The 18,409-nt window shown below is 59.5% G+C and overlaps 1 protein-coding gene and 1 long non-coding RNA gene across 2 annotated transcripts in view; one reads left to right on the top strand and one right to left on the bottom strand.

Annotated features, from left to right (window-relative positions):
• LOC139185207 (uncharacterized) overlaps window positions 1-1,446 on the bottom strand; it is a 145,430-nt gene extending 143,984 nt beyond the window's left edge. Inside the window, exon 1 of the long non-coding RNA XR_011568753.1 lies at window positions 1,034-1,446. This is a non-coding gene — a long non-coding RNA (uncharacterized lncRNA). The remainder of the gene's footprint in view (window positions 1-1,033) is intronic.
• On the top strand, window positions 52-17,537 carry CARMIL3 (capping protein regulator and myosin 1 linker 3). Its single transcript, XM_019968312.2, is given in 41 exon segments — window positions 52-830; window positions 2,274-2,368; window positions 2,678-2,728; window positions 2,833-2,892; window positions 2,978-3,093; window positions 3,306-3,403; window positions 3,635-3,705; window positions 3,804-3,877; window positions 4,102-4,177; window positions 4,256-4,344; window positions 4,806-4,900; window positions 5,133-5,219; window positions 5,436-5,545; window positions 5,679-5,756; window positions 6,324-6,400; window positions 6,480-6,584; window positions 6,677-6,746; window positions 7,169-7,250; window positions 7,378-7,474; window positions 7,625-7,679; window positions 7,760-7,932; window positions 8,174-8,242; window positions 8,460-8,553; window positions 8,639-8,737; window positions 9,316-9,444; window positions 9,621-9,734; window positions 10,149-10,324; window positions 11,251-11,338; window positions 11,493-11,630; window positions 11,910-11,973; window positions 12,091-12,299; window positions 12,687-12,787; window positions 13,368-13,560; window positions 13,562-13,684; window positions 13,970-14,098; window positions 14,748-14,814; window positions 14,917-15,006; window positions 16,454-16,572; window positions 16,655-16,835; window positions 17,007-17,117; window positions 17,240-17,537. Coding segments are annotated over 41 exon segments (4,119 nt in total). The 5' UTR covers window positions 52-790; the 3' UTR covers window positions 17,266-17,537.
• Window positions 17,538-18,409: the final 872 nt, after the last annotated feature.

Here is an 18,409-nt window from a genome sequence, read left to right as displayed (position 1 = left end):
ATTCCCCTAGTATGTTCCCAGATGCTAAGTCTGGATCCTCCTAACCCTCCTCCTTGTCTCCAGGACCTGAGCGTAATGCTGAGGGTGGAGGTGTTTGCAGAGCTGCCAGCTGGGAGGAGGTGGCACGGGAATTCCCAGGTGCTACTCTCGGCTCACACCCGCGGGGATGGTGCCAAGAACATCGCAGGGATCACCGAGGCTGGGAAAGCGGGAAAGGAAGGTCGAACTTCCCCAGATGTGGCCAGGTCCTCTCCTAGCATCGCCCTTGGCCGCAAGTTCCTTCCTTCGAGGGTCAGCGAGGACGAGCCAGACGCGTCCCGAGCAAGCAGTGAAAAGGGAGGAGCCTGGCAAGGATGACCCCGCGAGGGGTACCCAGGCCCACAAACAAAAGAAACAGGTTCTGCTGACGGTGCCCGAGGAGTGGATGACACGGAAAGTGAAGGCGCTGTGCCCCCGCCCGGGAGATAGCCCGGGCTCCAAGGCGACACGCACAGGGCGTCGCACGCGGGAGCCGGCGGGAGGGGTGGGCGCGAGCGCGCGCAGGGTCTCACGCGGCCCGGAGGCGCGGCGCGCATGCTCAATCAGGCACCTCTCCGGGCGGGGCGGGAGACCCGGCGCTCCGAGGCGGGGGGAGGAGCGCTCGCGCAGCCGCCCCTGACAGGAGCGGGCTCCGCGGCTGCTGCATCGCTCAGCGCCCGGGCCCTGCCGGAGCCGGGTCTAGCATGTGCCGCGGCTCCCCGGCGGCGGTGACGGCGGCTCCTCTGCAGCAACAGCGGCAGCAGCGGCCGCCATGGCCAAGTCCAGCGCGGAGCTCACCCGCGAGCTGCAAGGTACGAGGCTGCGGTGGTCTCTGGGACGCTCCGTCCGGGAGCCTCCCAGCCCTAGTGCGTTACTCTCCGCGGTACACCCCGGTCCCTCCGCCCCTCATGCATCCCGGTTCCAGGGCAGCCCCCTGCCCCTGCATCCCAGCTCGGGGCATCGCTGTCCCCAGAGCATCCTCCGCTGCCCCCTCGCCTCACCCTTCAGGACCTACCTGTCCCAGAGCCTCCCGTCCCGATCTTCAGTGACAGGTGCAGTCCCTTCACGCTCCCTGGGGCTGACTCTCAGCTATCCTGGCCCATCCCTAGGCGAAGCATCCAGTCTCGCCGCCGGAGAGTCCCCTTTCCCCCGCCGGGCGGGGCCAGGCCCGCCCCGCCGGGTGATGGGAGCTGCCCCAGGTCCTGACCGCCTCTGGGCTCAACACCCTCCCTCCTCCCGGCCCCGCCCCGGAACTGGCTCCAAAGAGCCCCTCAAGAAGCCGGGCTGTGCCCAGGCAGTGGGGGCAAAGACGGGAGTCAGGGAAGAGGGCTTGGACTGGAGCTAAAACCGGGAGCAGGGTCTCTGCAGCTCACCTACAACAACCCTCATACCAGCCTGCCCCCTGCTCTCTACCCCACACCCACACCTCAAGGCCTCTCCTGTTTGCCTGGTCCTCAGACTGTTCCAAACCAAGACCGACCCCCCAGCACAGCCACAACCCTGACCCCAAGAGGTGGGAGCACAGGCTAGCGCACGCAGAGACCAGGACTCTCAAGGATACTCAGAGGCATGCTACACTGTGCCCATCTCCCACACCTCCAGAGGCACACAAGCACAGTTGTGAGATGTGTGTACCCACATCTTTACAGAAACTGCACACACACACACACACACAGGCACGCACGCACGCACACTGGGATATCTGGATGATTCTCCAGCAGATGGATATGGGACTCATTTAAACACTAACTCCTTCCTACCTCCCTACCCCCCACCCACAGGAGAACTGGCTGGCTCTGTGCCCCTTTCACAACTGCAAGTACTGCATACTCATTCACACTTACCCATCCTCAACACAAGCTCCCTGGCATCTTCTTTACACACATAGTAAAAGGCAGACACCACACCAGACCATCAAGCATGTAGTGGGACACCCCCACGCCCCTACACACTGACTCACTCTGTATGGGTTGACAGCTGCTGGAGTGCACGGGTTGGGAAAATCCTTCACACTCTCCCAGAGTGCCACGCAACTACTGTCCCTCAACTCAGGGACAGCAGAAGCCAGAGTTTTTTCCGTAGCACCCCTGCCTTTCTAATAGAAAAAGTTACCCAAGAAGGAAAGATCTCAATTCCTGTTCTTCATCTCTCTCTGATTCTCTCTCCTCCTCTCTGCCCCTGCCCCTGGAGGGCCTTGGGTATGTGGGGGTAGCTAGGGTAAGGGGGGCCCTGAGCAGCCTACTACCCACCTGCAGACAGCATCCGGAGGTGCCTGAGCCAAGGGGCTGTGCTCCAACAACATCGCGTGAAGCTGGAGACAAAGCCCAAGAAGTTCGAGGACCGAGTACTGGTAAGGGACTGGACTGGGGGAAGGAAGGGGGAATCAAGGGCACCTGGGCTGGTAAGGGCAAGGAACCTGGGGGGCAAAGAAGACAGGTGGAGGAGTGCTGAAAAGACATAGCCTGTGGGAGGGGGAGGCTGGACTGGCTGGATGTCCAGGAACCTGGGGCAGGGCATAAGAGAGAAGCAGGGACTTTCAGAGCAGAAGGCCAGTTGGCAGGGAGTGCACACGGACTGAGGGCGCTGACAGAGCGCAGGGGGACTAGAGCCCAGGAAACTACCGTTTGCTGCTGATGCTCTATTTTTCCCCTCTCTGAAGGCCCTGACCTCCTGGCGTCTCCACCTCTTCCCCCTTAAAGTCCCAGCCAAGGTGAGTTGGGCTGATGAGTGGGAGAACACCCAGGGTGCCCTCCTCTGAGCCCAGCAGCCAGGCCCTGACCAGGAGCTGCACATTCCCATGCCCCCACCCCTCAGGTGGAGAGCTCCTTCAATGTCCTAGAGATCCGTGCCTTCAACACGCTCAGTCAGAACCAGGTGAGCACTGGAGCGTGGGCTCCGCTCCTGGGCCAGCAGGAGGAGGGAACCTGTGTCTGAGTCCCTGCCGCTCCCTCTCCCCCAGATCCTAGTGGAGACGGAGCGTGGCATGGTGAGCATGCGGCTGCCATCAGCTGAGAGTGTGGACCAGGTGACACGACATGTGAGCTCTGCCCTCTCCAAGGTCTGCCCTGGCCCTGGGTGAGTGGCAAAGGAGGAGTCTCTCAGGGGTCAGACAATAAAGAAGCCCCCTCCCCCCTCCCTCCTTCCCCTGGTCCTGGGACCCCGTGACACCAAGGAGAAGAGCTCTCATGTCCCCAGTCCTGCTTTTCCTAGGGATCCAGAATCTGTAACAGAGGAAGAATTGAGAGCCGCTTTCCACCCATCTTGGGATGGATTTGTTGTTTTTCCAGGAGTCTAATCCGGCGTGGAAATGCAGACACCCCGGACGGGCCCCGAGACACGTCCCCCAACTCTGAGACTTCCACATCCACCACCCACAGTGTCTGCGGTGAGCAGGGGCAGGCTCGAGGGAAAGGGGGCCTACACCACCCTGCCCCTTGCTCAGAGTCCTCTGTGTATAGGGCTTGAGGCTCCACAGCTCCCAGACCTCGGAGGTTCATGATGCTGCAGGAACCCAAGACACTGGCACATAAAATGACCTTGACCTTTCCTTGAATGCTCCAAGTCTCCTCCCCACCCCCTTAGCCTTTAAGGAGCCAGCCCATCTCCTGCCCCACAGGTGGCTTCTCTGAGACCTACGCTGCCCTGTGCGACTACAACGGGCTGCACTGCCGTGAAGAGGTGCAATGGGTGCGTTTGGGTAGGGACCTGGCAGGCGGGCAGGTGGGACCTGGAGGGAGGGGCCACGGAGGAGGGGAGCAGATGCGAGCCAGTTCCACCTCTCCAAGGATGTGGACACCATCTATCATGCCGAGGATAACCGAGAGTTCAATCTTTTGGATTTCAGCCACTTGGAGAGCCGGTAAGTAGACGGGATAGAGACTTAACCCCACATTCCAGCCTCAGCCCAGCCCTGGCCCTTCTAGCCTCTCCCTTCTGGCCCAACCAAGCCTGGGCTCTGTCTCCCAGCCCCCACACCCACTGCCCTCCACCCATCTAGGCTTCCAACCACCCCATCCTTAGTCTCTTCTTTCCTGCCCCGGTCACCTGCTCACCACTTTCCTGCCCCCATCAATCTTCCCACAGAGACTTGGCCCTAATGGTGGCAGCCCTGGCCTACAACCAATGGTTCACCAAACTCTACTGCAAAGACCTGCGGCTGGTAGGGTCTAGGAGGAATGGGGGACGGGAGAGTAGTGCCCTCTCTGGCTCCTGACCACACGACCCCCTCTGTCCCCAGGGCTCTGAAGTGCTAGAACAGGTGCTACACACCCTGAGCAAGTCGGGGAGCCTTGAAGAGCTGGTGCTGGACAACGCTGGGCTTAAGACGTGAGGCCAGCCTCCTCCTTGGGTAGTGGTGCTCCTTGATGTAGTCTTAGGGTCCCAGAACCTCAGGGCATGATGTAGGCCTCGTGATGTAGAACCATCTCATCCAGCTCCTCACTTTACAGAAGAGGAGACTGAGGCCCAAAGAGGGCACACAGCAAGTCCCACCTAAGCCTCCCGACCCCCAGCTCCACGGCCTTCCCCAGTATCTCCGAGCCCCATCCCCTCCTGCCGTCAGCCGCAGAGCAGACTACTCTGCTCCTGTCTCAAGGACCCGCAGCCGGGCTTTGTCTCAGCACCACTTCCCAGGTACTCCTGAGTGACAGCAGGCTCCCTGCAGGCCCCGAGCTGCTCCTCACCTGTGGGGACCTCTGACCATTGCAGCCCCAGCCAGGCAGGCAGATGGAGGAGGAGGGGAAGCCCAGAGCCTGGGACAAACACATCCTTCCTCCCCTTCCCTGAAGGGACTTTGTCCAGAAGCTGGCCGGGGTGTTTGGGGAGAACGGGAGCTGTGTGCTGCATGCCCTCACTCTGTCCCACAACCCCATCGAGGACAAGGGTGAGCCCCAGCCCTGAATCCTGCCCCCCACCACAATGCAGACCCCCCCAGCCCAGCCCAGAGCCCAACCCAGGGCTGAACAGGGGCTCTCCAACCTGATGCCAGCCCCTATCCCAGTACCTCCATCCTAGACCCCAGGCCCACATTCCACTCAAGCCCCCTGTCTGACTCTGCACTGCCTGCCCCCACTGCCTATCTCTCAGGGAGGCCCTTTTCTCTCTCCACTCCCCAGGTTTCCTCAGTCTGAGCCAGCAGCTCCTCTGCTTCCCCACTGGCCTCACCAAACTGTGCCTGGCCAAGACTGCCATCTCCCCTAGAGGTACTTGCCCCGGGACCCCTGACCTCTGGCCCCCGACCCCTCCCCCCCCCCTCGCCGTACTACCTGGGTATCAAGTCCCAGAGGCCCCACCCATGCACATGGTATCCCAAGGATCGCAGAAGGGACAGGAGCACAGCTGGGGAGTGGGGAAGAATTGCATGCAAGGGGGAGAGGTGGGGATGGGGGCCAACCCAGCCCAGTGCCCGCTGTGCTCAGGGCTCCAGGCGCTGGGCCAGACCTTTGGGGCCAACCCGGCCTTTGCCAGCTCTCTCCGGTACCTGGACCTGAGCAAGAACCCTGGGCTGCTCGCCACCGACGAGGCCAACGTGAGTCCACGAACAGCGCCTCAAGTCCCTGCAGAAATACACTCAGGGCCTGGAGTCTCTGCCCTTTAGCCCTGGGGAGGGGAGGGGCTCTGTCACCCCTCCCCCTGTAGCCCCCTCTGTCCTTCCTTCCCAGGCCCTCTACAGTTTCCTGGCCCAGCCCAATGCCCTGGTACACCTGGACCTGGCGGGGACCGACTGCACCATCGACTCGGTGAGGGGTTGGTGATGGGGGAGCCAGCCTGCAGGGACTTGGGGAGGCCAGGGTGGGTCTCTGCCTCACCTTGTACTCTCTGGTCTCTGTACTCTCTTTGAGTACAGAGGTGGGTCAAGCTGGTAGGACGGCTTCAGGTTCAGCAAAATTCCAAAGCGACCCCAAAGCTCACCCCTGTGTGGCACTTTGTGCGCTGCCCAAGGTTGTGCTATAGCTGTGCCTGAAAGCCAGCCTGGATCCATCCCCTGGCTGTGCACCCCAGCGCAGGGCTGAGTCCCCCTGGGGGAAAGGACTCCTTCCCTAACTTGAACCAGCCACCTTATAAGCCTGTGGTGGCCCTGGCTTTAACACATCCACTGCCTATGAGCCTCTCAAACCCCTGGGGCCGGACAGGTGGGAGGACACCCACTTTCCACAGAGGGGAAACTGAGGCTTGAAGAGGCTAAGTGAGGCAGGCACAGCGGGCCTTGCACAGACTGACCACAGAGGGTGAAGCGCCAGGACCTCGGTGGGGTTAGAGGAGGGAGTCTTCGCTGCCCCTTGAGATGCGCCCTGTCTCCCCCACAGCTTCTGGGTGCCCTACTTCACGGCTGCTGCTCCCACCTCACCTACCTCAACCTGGCGCGAAACAGCTGCTCCCACAGGTGGGAGCGCAGGGGTGTGGGGAGTGGAGGGGCAAGCCATGGGCACCCCCTCCCTTGCTGACCCCAGACATCTCCACAGGAAGGGCCGGGAGGCGCCCCCGGCCTTCAAGCAGTTCTTCAGCAGCGCCTACACTCTGAGCCACGTCAACCTGTCGGCCACGAGGCTGCCCCTGGAGGCCCTCAGGTCGGGTGGGTGCAGGGTTGGGGGCGTCCGAGGGGGAGCCCTGAGAGAAGGGGCGAAGGGTAAAGGTGGGCCCGCTGACCTTGTTCCCACAGGGCACTGCTCCAGGGCCTGTCCCTCAACAGTCACCTCAGCGATCTGCACCTGGACCTCAGCAGCTGTGAGGTGAGCCCTCCTTCCTCTGCCATTCATCTCTCTGACCTAAGTCAAGCTCTGACTCCATGTTGCCTCTGCACTACCCCTCTGCAGCCCCACAACCTGACCACACCTCCACTCTTTCTAGAGGTCATTTCCAGTCTCCGGTATCCCCTCCCTGACCGCTTGGGGATGGGAAATACCAGGCTTTCCCAGCAGATGGCAGGAACAGGCTGTCTCCAGAGCAGCGGCCCAGAGATTTTTCTGGCAGAAGGAAGGGAAGAGAGCCCTGGGGAAGGATCTGGTGTGGAGAAGGGGCCTCCTGATTTCACACTCGAGACCCGATTTGACCTTGAATCCTGGTGTGACTCCTCTTATCTCTGAGCATTAGAGGGGCCCTATCTTCCACCCCAACCCCTGCCTCCTGCCTCACCCCCACTGTGTCCCTACAGCTCCGCTCAGCTGGAGCCCAGGCTTTGCAGGAGCAGCTGGGGGCTGTCACCTGTGTGGGCAGCCTGGATCTGTCAGACAATGGTGAGTGGGGGCCCCTCCCTTCCTGGGGGCCAGGTGGGGACAGGGGCCTGGAGCCTGGGGGAGAAACCCTCAGATGACTCTTGTGAGACTCAGGCCTCAAGTCCAGGCTTCTCCATCTGCCGGCCAGGGTTCGACTCAGACCTCCTGACACTGGTGCCTGCACTTGGGAAGAACAAGTCTCTCAAGCACCTGTTCCTGGGAAAGAACTTCAACGTCAAGGCCAAGTGAGGCCCCCCTCCCTATACCCACAGACCCCCACTCCATCATCAGCTTATCCTTTTGGCTCACTGTATCACCCCTGACCACCTTTCTGCTGCTCCAGTAGCATGACCCCAGCCCCCTCTCCTCCTACTCTGAGTCCCAACTCCCTGCAGGACCCTGGAGGAGATCCTCCACAAGCTGGTACAGCTGATCCAGGAAGAGGACTGTGTGAGTGCCGGGGCCTGGGAGGGGACCTGCAGTGATGGGGGCTGCAGGGACTGGGTCCAACCCCCCACTTGCCAACACAGTCCCTGCAGTCACTGTCGGTGGCAGACTCCCGGCTGAAGCTTCGCACCAGCATCCTCATCAATGCCCTGGGCAGCAACACCTGCCTGGCAAAGGTGGATTTGAGCGGCAATGGCATGGAGGACATCGGGGCCAAGATGCTGTCTAAGGCCCTGCAGATAAACTCCTCCCTCAGGTGGGGCCCACGCCTCGACCCTCTCACCTGGAGCCCCAGCCCTCCCCCAAACACACATACCTGCCCTCCCTGCTGCCTCACTGCTTATACCCCAGTTTCCAGGAGACCCTTAGTCCCAGGACTATCTCTGAGTCAGCCTCATTAACTAGGAAAGGTGGGAGGGCTCCCGGTGGGGCTGTCCCTGCTCCCTAAGAGAGGCCCAGTAGGAGGGGTAACAAGCTGATGCCCACCCTTTCCCCAGAACTATCCTCTGGGATCGGAACAATACATCCGCCCTGGGCTTTCTGGACATTGCGAGGGCCCTGGAGAGGTGAGTAGGCTAGGGCCCTGCCCTAACCAAGCCCCCAGCCTCCCTGTACCTGGATCCAGCCTGAACTTCACAAGCCCCAATCCAGTGCATCTGACCTAATAGCATAGAAACGTTAAGGAGGACCGTGGAGGGACGTGGTCAGCAAGAGGTGGGTGTGGGCAGCAGGAGCCTGCCCTGCCACCTCCTCCCCACCCAGCTGTGCCGCTCTGTCCCACAGCAACCACACACTGCGCTTCATGTCCTTCCCAGTGAGCGACATCTCCCAAGCCTACCGCAGCGCCCCCGAGCGCACCGAGGACGTCTGGCAGAAGGTGGTGGCCTGAGCGGGGTGGATCCCCGGGGGCAGGGGCCAGCCCGCCCGCCCCGGTCCTGACCCCACCCACCCATCATCTCTAGATCCAGTGGTGCCTGGTGAGGAACAATCACTCCCAGACATGCCCCCAGGAGCAGGCCTTCAGGCTGCAGCAGGGCCTGGTGACCAGCAGCGCCGAGCAAGTAAACGTTTCCCTCCGGGACATGGGGGCGCACGTGGGCATGCGGGGAGCACAGGGGCGATGTGTTGGAGTGCAGGGCGGGGTGGGGAGGGGTCGGGAGAGAGGCATCCTGAGGTGCCTACAGCTGGACTGAGCGTGTGAGAGAGCAAACAGAATGGACATGCAGAACGTGGGCCCCAAACATGAGAGAACATGTGGGCAAACAGCAGGGGTCTCGGACAAGGGGTCCCAGGACTGTGGGAGCTCTGCTGAGCGTTCAAGAATGGCCTCCCAAGAGGGAGGGTATGGGGAGGGAGGAGGGAGGAGGGTTCAGGATGGGGAACACAGGTATACCTGTGTCGATATTTGGCAAAACTAATACAATATTGTAAAGTTTAAAAATAAAATAAAATTAAAAAAAAAAAAGAATGGCCTCCCAAGAAGAGGAAGGGACAGGCCATCGGTAGACGTCACCCTTGCCCTGTCAGTGGCAGCACCAGCGACATGGTCCAAGGGAGCCCAGAAATGGGGCACCCAGGGCCCATCTGGGAAGGTGAAGAGGCGGGGGTCCCCCCTGACACTCCTGCCACTGTGCTGCAGATGCTGCAGCGACTGTGCGGACGGGTGCAGGAGGAGGTCCGGGCCCTGAGGCTGTGCCCCCTGGAGCCTGTGCAAGACGAGCTGCTCTACGCCCGGGATCTCATCAAGGATGCCAAGAACTCCCGGGCGGTGAGCATTCTGCAGCCCCGCCCTCCCCCGACAGTCTAGAGAGCACAGGAAGGCCACGTGCCAACCCAGGAGCATCCACCCCCTGCCCCGTGCATCTACCTTCCTAGCCCAGGGCCCCCCAGGGACCCAGTGAGGCCCAATTCTGGCTTTCTGATCAGACCCTGTTCCTTCTCCAGCTGTTTCCCAGCCTCTACGAGCTGGGCCACATGCTGGCCAACGACGGGCCTGTGCGGCAGAGGCTGGAGTCAGTGGCCAGTGAGGTGTCCAAGGCTGTGGACAAGGAGCTTCAGGCAAGTCCCGGGGGGAGGAGCCCAGTGCTGACCAAGGCCCTTAGCCGAGGGCAGAGGTCAGCACAGGGGGATTACTGTGGGCAAGAAGGAAGTGCAGAAGACCACCTACATGCCCGCTGCCCCAAGGCATTGTCAGAAAACTGGGCTTGGATGTTTGTTGCTCCTTTCAGCCTTAGCCCCTGAACTCTGACTTCTCCCTCTGGACTCTGATCCTTAGACTGACTCTCCCTTGTCCATGTGTCCATGTGGTAGGATGGCAGGAACACTGACCAGGATGTGGGGAGGCCTGAGTGTCCAAGGCTCTGCTGCTAACCTGCCCTGATACCTTGATGAGCTAGACATGCTGCAGTCTCTTCCATTGTGGGGCCAGCCCTGACCTCCTTGGGGCTCTGGCCTCCTTTCGTCCCACACTAGGTGATCCTGGAGTCCATGGTCAGCCTGACGCAGGAATTATGCCCCGTGGCCATGCGGGTGGCCGAAGGGCACAACAAGATGCTGAGCAATGTGGCCGAGCGTGTCACCGTGCCCCGGAACTTCATCCGCGGGGCGCTACTGGAGCAGGCGGGACAGGATATTCAGAACAAGCTGGAGTGAGAGGCAGGGGCGGGGCTGGGACGGGCTGGACTTGGCCTTGAGCACTTAGGGACTCCGGGGCCCAGCTATCAGCAATGAATAATGAATGACAATCTCCATTATAAGAGATGAATCTTTAACCAACTGCAACCTTGCTATTTAGGGTCTGACTGGTCTTTGCCCTAGAAGTGTAAATGCTGAGCTGGGGTTTAGGAGTCCAGACAGTGCATACAGGTGTACACATACACACAGCCGCACACAGACCCCAGGAAGTGACCTCTAGAAACAGAGCACAGCCTCCTCAGAGGTAGGGACAAAGAATACGGGTACATGGACTGCACTGCTTATCCCCCCACATTTTCGTGGCCCCTAGAGCACTCTTTCATTCCAGTCTGGGTACCACCTCTCAAGACAAGGAAACAAAGGAAAATTATAACACAAACCCATGAAATAGGCAAGCTCAAGAAATACTGGTTCCTGCTTTTACAGCAGTTGTTGATGCTGTTCAGTCACTCAGTTGTGTCCAACTCTTTGCAACCCCATGGACTGCAGCACTCCGAGCATCCCTGTCCTTCACTATCTCCTGGAGTTTGCTCAAACTCGTGTCCATTGAGTCAGTGATGCCAGCTAAGGCCAGCAGAATTCACTCAGCAACTCAACTTACCTCTGTCTGTTGCCCTGGAGCTCCAGGGACCTGACCCAGAGCCCCTGTGCTCCTCTTTCCCCTCGGTTCCTTCTCGTCCACCCTCCTCATCCACACACCCCTAGGCTGGAAGGGCTGTGGGTGGAGCTGAGTGGTAGACCCAGGGTACCTTGTACAGCAGCTGTGTTTTCCATGGGCAGCCAGGGCAGCTGGCCCACTCTCTCAGGCATCTGGGAAAGGCTGGGGCAGAGACGCCAAGGTGGGGAAGGGGGAGCTGAGTACCTCTCCCTGTGCCCACAGTGAAGTGAAGCTCTCAGTAGTCACCTACTTGACCAACTCCATAGTAGACGAGATCCTGCAGGAGCTATACCACTCCCACAAGAGCCTGGTAAGACTTCTGAGCCTCCACCAGGTCCAGGGAGGCCCTCTACCCCATCCCACATCAACCCACCTGCCCCCCCAACCCTCCCCATCAAGATCCTGGGAGGCGGGCAACCTCCTTGGGATCTTGATCTTCCTTGTTCACACCTGTCCTTCCCTAGGCCCGACACCTGGCCCAGCTAAGAACATTGTCAGATCCACCAGGGGGGCCAGGCCAAGGGCAGGATCTGTCCTCCCGAGGCCGAGGCCGGAACCACGACCACGAGGAGACCACAGATGATGAGCTTGGAACCAACATCGTGAGCACCCCCACTCCCCTCCTTAACCTTGGTCCTGCCTCCGAACCTGCAAACCACCGTCCCTTTCTACGTCCCTGGACTCCACCCTCTGCCCCACACTGGGTCTCATCCCCTCACCCGGATCCCACCCAGCCTCTTCCCTTGTCCCATTGCCTCGGCTGCCTGAGGACGGGGAGGCACGATGGACCCTAAAGAGAAGACTTCATGAGGAATGGGAGGCTCCAGGTGAGTCTCCTGGGACTTGCCACCTGGCCCCATCATTCGCCTCCCTCTCTGCAGGACACCATGGCCATCAAAAAGCAGAAACGCTGCCGCAAGATCCGGCCAGTGTCTGCCTTCATTAGTGAGTCTTCCAGCCTCCGAGCTGATGGCACTGATTCTGTTTCTTTTATCTCTGCCTCTCCAACCTGCTCTCTCCCCATCCCTCCTGCTAGTCCCTCTAATGCTGCTGTCCCCACAGGTGGGAGCCCTCAGGACATGGAAAGTCAGCTGGGGAGCCTGGGAATCCCCCCTGGCTGGTTCTCAGGACTCGGGAGCAGCCAGCCGGCAGCTAGTGGTTCCTGGGAGGGTCTATCCGAGCTGCCCACTCATGGCTATAAACTAAGGCATCAAACACAAGGGCGGCCCCGGCCCCCCAGGACCACCCCTCCAGGACCTGGTCGGCCCAGTGTGAGTCCCTAAGGCCTCACCAGAGGACCAGCTTCACTTAGCAATGCCAGAGCCAGGGACTCTAGCTCTAGGACACCAATGCCAGAGGTCCTAGCCTTGTGGGATCGGGTGGGGGCCCAGGCAGGCCATGGAACAGAAGAGGGAGCATCCAGATTGGATGGAGCTAGACCTGGTCACAGATAGGAAATCTGCCTGCTGGACAGTGGCAGTTCTCATTTTGGTGAGAGTCAAGAGCTGCCAAGCTTGAGATACCCATGTAGCCTGAAGTCTGTGTTTGCATGGGGTCAGGAGGAGGCAAGGTCAAGTCCCAGGGGGCTGGCCTTGAATAGAGGGGAGGAGGGCTTCCTCACCCAGATAATATATCCTACAGGACTTTCCTCCCAGCAGGCGCCAGTACCTGGGACCCGTCAGGAGAACGGAATGGCCACCCGCCTGGATGAGGGGCTGGAGGACTTCTTCAGCAGAAGAGTCATGGATGAAAGCTCCAGGTGGGGCATCCAGGCACACCCCCAGTTTCAGCAGGCCCCGAGGCCCTAGGAAAGCTCCTGTGTCCACCCACCTCCCAGGGAGGTTTCTCCAGTGGCAGTCTCTCTGGGACATTTCCCCCCACATTCTTTCTTCCCCTCCCAGCCCTTAGTTCCCATATTGTCTGAATCTCCTCAGGACAGCTGGAAGGAATGGGGCTGGAATGAACCACCAGAGTGGGATTGCAGGAGTTGGGGGTTGGGTAGCAGGCCCTGGGATGGGATGACAGTGGCACCAGGCCTGGAGGGGACATGCTGTCACTGTCCTGCACAGATGCCGCAGCCTCTCTCCAGAAGGAACTGGGTCACTTGGAGAGGCTGAGAGGAGGAGGGGAAGGCGTCCCTGGGAGGGAAGAGACTGCTGGAGGGTTACAACAGGAAAGTTGAGGACACCATCCCCTGGGAATATGTAGACAGAGTTACGGAGCAGCAGGGAACACTAGATGAGAGAGAGTGGGGGATTCTGAGAACCACGAACGGCCTCAGCATCTGGCACTGGGCTCTCCCCACGACTTAGTCACTAACTCTCCCCGACCTTGCCCAGCTACCCCCGGACTCTGAGGACCCTGCGTCCAGGCCTGTCCGAACCGCCACTGCCTCCACTGCAGAAGAAAAGGCGCCGAGGCCTATTTCACTTTCGCCGGCCCCGGAGCTTCAAGGGGGACAGGGGGCCAGGCTCCCCCACCACCGGGCTCCTCCTCCCTCCTCCCCCACCCCCACCCCCAACTCAGGAGAGCCCCCCCGAGCCCGGATCCCCCCAGCCTTGGCAATAACTCCTCCCCCTGCTGGAGCCCTGAGGAGGAAAGCAGCCTCCTCCCCACCTTTGGCGGGAGCCGGGGGCCTTCCTTCCGCAGGAAGACGGTAAGTGAGGCAGGGGCTCTGAGTCCTGGTTCCCACACAACCCATCACCCCAGGCAATTAGTGGCAGGATGCTAGAACTCAGGAATCAGGAGAACTTTGTCATCCTAGGTCTCCAGTCCTTGGCTCCTTGGGCTAAGCCTAGTGACCCAGACTCCCAGCATGCAAATGAGGGCAGTGGAAGGACTCCTCAGAGGGCCTGGGTAGGGCTTCCAGACAGGGGACTTGGAGAGGTATGGAGCCCCTTCTCCGTAAGAAACTGCTTCTAAATCTGTAACCTTGTTCCAGGGCACTGAGGGGGCAGAGCCTGGGGAGGGAGGCCAGGCCCCCGGGGCAGCACAGCAGCCGAGGGTCCACGGCGTCGCCCTTCCTGGGTTGGGAAGAGCCAAGGGTTGGAGCTTCGATGGGAAACGAGAGGTGAGGGGAGCCCAGAGTGGCAAACTGGGGGTCCTGCAGGTTCCTGCTTACCACCCTCCCCTCCCCATGGGCCTACCCCCTCTCGTCCCCATGGGCCTGTGGTTCATAGGTCAGTGGAGAGCAGTGCTTTGGAGAGGAAGGTGTGTGCTGTGGCTCTGCCCCTACACTTGGTGCAGAACCCTGGACAAGTCACTTAACCTTCCAGAGCCTCTGTTTCCTTGTAGAGTGTGTGGCCCCCAAAATACTTAACCTCTAGAGCGGCTTCCCAAATTTTAGTGACTTGATCACCAGCTTTATGACTGCTTTAACCTTATACCACATACCGTTTACATAATATTTTTATTGAAATCAACTCACCTTTTTAAACTCAGTCTGGACCTAAGCATTATCATCTTTTAAAATCACAGGCTTGTACTAGTCATGTTTTTTCTACGACACATAAAATAAACACATATTAAAATAACAGTATATTCATTCACGTAAACCATTTGTTATGTCCCCGAGGGGTGGTATGGGTATCATTCTTTGAGGAAAAGAGTCTGAGTGTCTAGAGACCAATAACATGAGATGCTAGAGCAGAAGCCCCTTGCTAACCGCAGTCCCCACACAGAAGAGACTTTTTTATGGCCTGACTCAGCTGTCCTTTCAGGGCACAGGCCCAGACCTGGAGGGCAGCGTCCAGGCTTGGCAGAAACGGCGTTCTTCAGATGACGCAGGTAAGAATGGGCACCCTCACTTCCTTCCTTTGACCCCTCTCTCAGCCCAACCCAACATGCATTTCCCCCCTCTCCCTTTCCCACCCTCTCCTTCCACTCCAGGGCCTGGAGCCTGGAAGCCCCCGCCACCCGCCCAAAGCACCAAGCCGAGCTTCAGTGCCATGCGCCGAGCAGAGGCCACGTGGCACATAGGTATGGAAAGCCTCTTTCCTGGCAGCAGCTCTGAAGGCCCGAGTGTGTCCAGACAGACAAGCCAGTCAAGGCGGGGCAGTACAGTATCAACATTGTGAAGATGCTTCAGGGTATTTACAAAACTACATCCAAAAGAAAGGCCCCACGGAACAAAAGTGCTTTGCCAGGCTGAGCCAACAGGAACAAAACTGTGTGGATGGTCGTGGGGAATTCTCTAGAGCAGGGGCCATCAGCAGAATGGTACTCTCCATAAAGAAGGCCTCTCTGTGTACCTCAGCTGGGGAAATGGTGGGCAGTACCAACCAGGTCCACCTCAAACATTCCAGTCTCCCCCACAAAGAGCTCACCAGATCATCCTCTGCCCACACAGAAAGGTGCCAACCAGAAGGGGCAAGAGCCCCCCGCCTTGGGGGTCAGACACCCTGGGCGTTCGATTGGGCTCAGCCACCACCTGTAGTGTTGACCTCAAACAAGTTACTTACCTTCCAGAATAAAGAGTGGGGGATCATAGTATGACACCTCCCTTCTGCTGGGTTCACAGCACCTTTCATTTAGGGAGCCGCTAACAGAAAACCAGTCAGCTTGGCATCATTCTCAGTTCCCACAGGCCTGGAATGCGACCCTCCAACAATACTGACAGGGACAGATCTCCCTGGAGAGGTTGACACTCCCTTCCCTCCTCCACTCCCACCCCAGGGCTAGGGCGTGAGGGTGCCCTGCAGAGCTAGGCTGGCCTGAGGCTTGGCAATGCCTGGGCACCTGCCCCATCCTCCAAGGCCAATACATCATGTGGAACATCTTCCCTGATGATCCTGTCCCATAAGCAGGCTAGTTAAGACACCCGAAGACGGGTTCCAGCTTTCATTTAGGAGACCACGGTTGTGGGGGCCGGGGGGAGCACCCCGTCCCCCCCACACACACCTACTGCCAGCACCCTCCAGGTCTTCCTTACCTGCACCTCACAGATACACACACAGACAATCCCATCCATGTAACGTATCCTTGGGTCTGGAGTGCATAAAGCCACAAGGCGGGGCTAGGGTGCAATGAGAATGCCAGGCACCTCTCCTTCAGATTCACCACCTAAATCAGACTGGCAGAGAGCCCTAGGAAGGCCAGGCTGCAGCCTTGGCAGGGCCCCGGGGCACTGCAGCCCTGGATGGGCAACCATGCCTGTGAACCCAGCAGGCCCCAGACCCTGGCTCTGTCCCTGCTCTTCAAGAGGGTCAGCCCGAGCTCCCTGCAGAGGTGACAGGCTCAGGAGGATCCTGGGGACCAAGGGCTAAGGAAACTGGAGAGCAGAAGGAGACATCCAAGGCAGAGATGTAGGAGCAGAGGGGCTTGGAGGGGAAAGTCCTGGCGTCCAGGGCTTTACAGGGGCAGGGGACTGGGAGGGCTATGCAAGAATGTCTTTTCCTGCAGTTTCTCCTCTCTTCCCATCCCCCAGCTGAGGAGAGTGCCCCCAACCATGGCTGCCAGAGCCCCAGCCCAGCCTCCCAAGATGGAGAGGAGGAAAAGGAGGGGGCTGTCTTCCCAGAGAGGACGGTTTCTACCAGGAATGCTAAGGTGAGAGCCAGCAAGGCTGTGGGGAGGGACCTTTGATGAAGCAAAAGGACAATCTAACTGACCCAGCTTCCTTCTTTGCCAGCTGCAGGACCCTCCATTAACTCTGAAGCCCCCAAAGCCCGTGGCTGTGCCCAGGGGCCGCCGGCCCCCACAGGAGCCAGGGGGCCGGGAGGAGGTCGAGACTGGGGGTGCAGCCCCAGGAATGAACAAACCCCGGCTGCAGCTGGGTTCACAGCAAGACCAAGAGGAGCCTGAGATCCAAGGTGCGCCACCTGCTAGAGGGGCCGGGGCACCTCTGGGGCCTCGCTGCCCCTCCCCTCGGGTCTCTTCCTGGGCACAGGATGAGTGGCAGACAACCAGGAGCCACGGCCTGGTTGAGCGCCCAGCCCGGGAGCCCCACTCACATGCTAGGCCTGCCTTGACTGTCATTGCAGGGCCCCCAGATCCAGGTCGCCGGACTGCCCCCCTGAAGCCTAAGCGGACACGGCGGGCGCAATCCTGTGACAAGCTGGAACCTGACAGAAGACAGCCCCCTGACCCCACAGGTGCCAGAGGGGCGGTGAGAGGGTGGTCCCCCTGCCCACCCATCCATCTGATGCAGTGCCCCCGCACGGGGCGGCTGGCTCTCCTTGCTGGGGAGACAGGGTTCCCTGGATTTTCCCAGCAGGAACCAGCGAGCCGGGAACAGACTGACAGTCGCTACGGCACCCTCCCCAGCCCTCCTCTCGACATGTGCCTCACAAGGACTCCGACCCCCACCCGCCCCCACACCCCCAAGCCCCTCTGCCAGCCCCTGTCCCAGGGGTGCAGGATGAGGCATGGGGGACCAGAAGTCAGGGAGCAGCCTGGAGAGAGGGAGGCTCTGCTTGCTCTGCAGATCTCCTCTCCTGGGAGGGCAGATCTGTCTCTCTATCCCCAGGGGCTCTCTCTCCACTTGTATAGAATAAAAAAACAAAATCACTGCCTGCCTGAGTCTCTGTTGCCTTCCTCATTCTCTGCTCCCATTCCCCACCAGCTGCTCCCCTTCCCTCAAGCCCCCACAGTGGAAAAGTGGGGACCATCCCCCCAGAGATGGGACTAGAGCTCTAAGGGAAGAGGCAGGAAAGACTGCTGAGAGCTGCTGGGTGGGAGGGGACGCAGAAGCCCCCAGGCAGAGGGGTGTCATTTGCAGGGTCTGGGCTGAAAGCTGGCTGCAGAAGAGGCCAAGGTGGCAGAAAGCAGCATCAATGTGTGTTGGGCTTTGCGGAGGTACAGTGGGACTGGGGAGGTCCTGGTGTCCCAGGAGGAGATTGGGAGCAGTATGCTATGTGTGTGTGCGCGTGTGTGCTTATGTACAGGCAGGCTCACTAATGGTGGAATTAAATGGTGATATGTCATCCCGGGGGCACCATCAGTAGTCTGAAATCTCAATAGTAGAGTGGCCTGCAGGTGAGCAGAAGTGCCTGTAGCGAGAGAAGATCAATGATTAAAATTAATTGTTTCCCATCAGTGTACTGACAAATGCTAGCTTGGCATCCAAGATGCTGCTCAAGAGCCTCTTCCTCTGTGAAGCCCTTCCTGATGCCTTCCCCTGACTCATCCAAATTGAGCCCTTCCTCCTGTGGCCCATTGCCTCCTCAATAGATCCATACTTTTTGCCTGTCATATCTCAATGCATTTGTTCTGATCATCTCTGTGGGATTTTTGTTCTATATGCACACACCTCCCTGAGGGGCAGGAGCTGTGTCTTAGTCCCCAGTGTAGCCCCAACCCCTGGCACAGTGCCTGGCACCCAAGAGATGCTCAATAAATTATTGCCACCTTAATACATGAGCAGCTTTGGGGATGGAAAGTGAAG

This window comes from Bos indicus, chromosome 10 (genome assembly GCF_029378745.1).
Source record: "Bos indicus isolate NIAB-ARS_2022 breed Sahiwal x Tharparkar chromosome 10, NIAB-ARS_B.indTharparkar_mat_pri_1.0, whole genome shotgun sequence".
NCBI lineage: Eukaryota > Metazoa > Chordata > Mammalia > Artiodactyla > Bovidae > Bos > Bos indicus.
This window is presented reverse-complemented; position numbering and strand designations above follow the sequence as displayed.